This window comes from Apium graveolens, chromosome 4, assembly GCF_009905375.1.
Source record: "Apium graveolens cultivar Ventura chromosome 4, ASM990537v1, whole genome shotgun sequence".
Lineage (NCBI taxonomy): Eukaryota > Viridiplantae > Streptophyta > Magnoliopsida > Apiales > Apiaceae > Apium > Apium graveolens.
Window position 1 is genome coordinate 78,631,855 of NC_133650.1, and position 2,121 is coordinate 78,633,975.

At 33.3% G+C, this 2,121-nt stretch overlaps 1 protein-coding gene across 1 annotated transcript; it reads right to left on the bottom strand.

The window, feature by feature from the left end:
- Positions 1-285: 285 nt before the first annotated feature.
- Positions 286-999, bottom strand: LOC141718658 (uncharacterized). The gene has a single exon (XM_074521037.1). It carries the CDS (start codon positions 997-999, stop codon positions 286-288), a length of 714 nt encoding a protein of 237 aa, XP_074377138.1.
- Between the last annotated feature and the right edge of the window lie 1,122 nt (positions 1,000-2,121).

Below are 2,121 nucleotides of genomic sequence, written 5' to 3' on the forward strand. Positions count from 1 at the left end.
TAGAGTTGAGTGGATCAATTTGATTATCTCCACCAAGGTGACTTTCAAGTTGGGAAAGACCCAGAGGATCATGTTGCTCAGTAAAATTAGTCTCAACACCTTTTAAAGAAGCTTGGTAGAGATCAACAAGGTGTTTGGAGGTACGAAAGGTTTTACTCCAGTGCCCTTTCATTCCAGAACGATGACAAATGCTTTCAACCCTTTGACCCATCATATTTCCCTTAGGCTTTTCCTCATTTTTGTCCACTACTGGCGGTGAGGCTTCTTTTTAAAATTTGAGAAGTTTCAATATTTATGACCTCGACCATGCCCAAAACCACGTCCACAGGCATGTCCACGACCTCGTCCAAAACCACGTCCTCGTCCTCGTCCACGTCCAAAATCATTATTAGTAACAGAATTCACTTCAGGGAATGGTGTTGAACCAGTTGGACGAGCTTGATGATTTTTCATCAAAAGTTCATTATTTTGCTCAGTAAGAAGAAAGACAGAAATAAGTTCAGAATATTTAGTGAACCCCTGTTCACGATATTGCTGCTGCAGGAGCATATTGTTGGCATGAAAAGTGGAATAAGTCTTTTCCAGCATATCTTTATCGGTTACATTTTCACCGCATAATTTCAGTTGAGAAGTGATTTTGAACATTGCTGAATTATACTCGCTTACACTTTTATAATCTTGCAAGCGCAAGTGTAGCCAATCATAGCGAGCCTTAGGGAGTATCACAGTTTTTTGATGATCATATCTCTCTTTTAGATCATTCCAAAGGTTTAATGGTTCCTTAACAGTCACGTATTCAGTTTTCAAGCCTTCATGAAGGTGATGTCGAAGGAATATCATGGCTTTTGCCTTTTCTTGCTCAGTTTTCATATTTCCTTCCTTTATGGTGTCTCCAAGACCCATAGCATTGAGGTGGATTTCAGCATCAAGAATCCACGTTAAATAATTATTGCTGGTGATATCAAGTGCGTTGAATTCAAGTTTCGTGAGATTTGACATTTTTCTTACTACAAAATATATTTAAGATAAATATTAATTCACGAAAACAAACATATATAACCAAGAAAACACATTCAAACACGCACTATATGCACAAATTAATAAAAATTTGACAACTATATGCGTGTATAAGTGAAACAAATAAAAATGCGTGTCAATTATGAAGCATAAAGTATAATGCATGGCAAAAGCTACATATAAAATATATTATGCATGAAGAATAAAAATTTGAATACGCCTAAATATAATGCAATAATTTGTTTACGACAAGATTGGAAATAAAAGCGATAGAAAACATAGTTATCACATACACAAAACCACTAACAGTTAATATATAAATATTTGAACAAATTATGATACTCTATGCTTACTGTTTTTAATTAGATATGTTTTCCTACATATATATTTTTGTAATCATTACATTAGTGCTAGTGCTTACATAAGCTAGCATGTCAAGTCAAAATAATCTACTGGGTCCATTAACTAGACTAACAAAACTTAATATATCATGTCATTAGCCGCAATTAGAATACTTTTAGCCATGCTTTCATTTAAATTTAGAGAAATAACCGGGATTAAAATTTCTTAATAACAAACATGACCTAAATATAATTAAATCCCAAATAAAAGTAAATGTCTCCTTTTAGCTATAATGTCATTAAACATCTAAATATCCAAAACCATGCCTACAAATTGTACCTAAACATGCTACTAAATATATATAATTTAAAACAAATTGAGCATTATGATAGAAGCCAAAAACACAGGAAACACTATTATAAATAATTATAAATGTATGTGAACAGGTGAAGGCACATAAACAAGGCACGTCAAAGACAATTAAGCAAAGCTGGCCGGTTGGTATTCTCATGCTTTTATCTTATTTTTTTTTTAGCCAGCCCCAGTAGTGACAAGTAAAAGAGTAGATGCTTTTATAATGACAAGTAAAATAATAGGTGCTCTATGCAGACACTATCACACCAAATTTTCATAGACACCAAAAACCTATGTGAAGGATATATGACAGCAAAACGGATCACAAGCTTTCATGAAAGTTTAATAATCAGGTTCTAGTTATCAGGAAATGTCACCATTTAGAATGATTAACTATTATAATAAGAT

Bases quoted from the DNA above. Each gene is read 5' to 3' on its own strand.
- LOC141718658 (XM_074521037.1), bottom strand. From the start codon at position 999: ATGTCAAATCTCACGAAACTTGAATTCAACGCACTTGATATCACCAGC.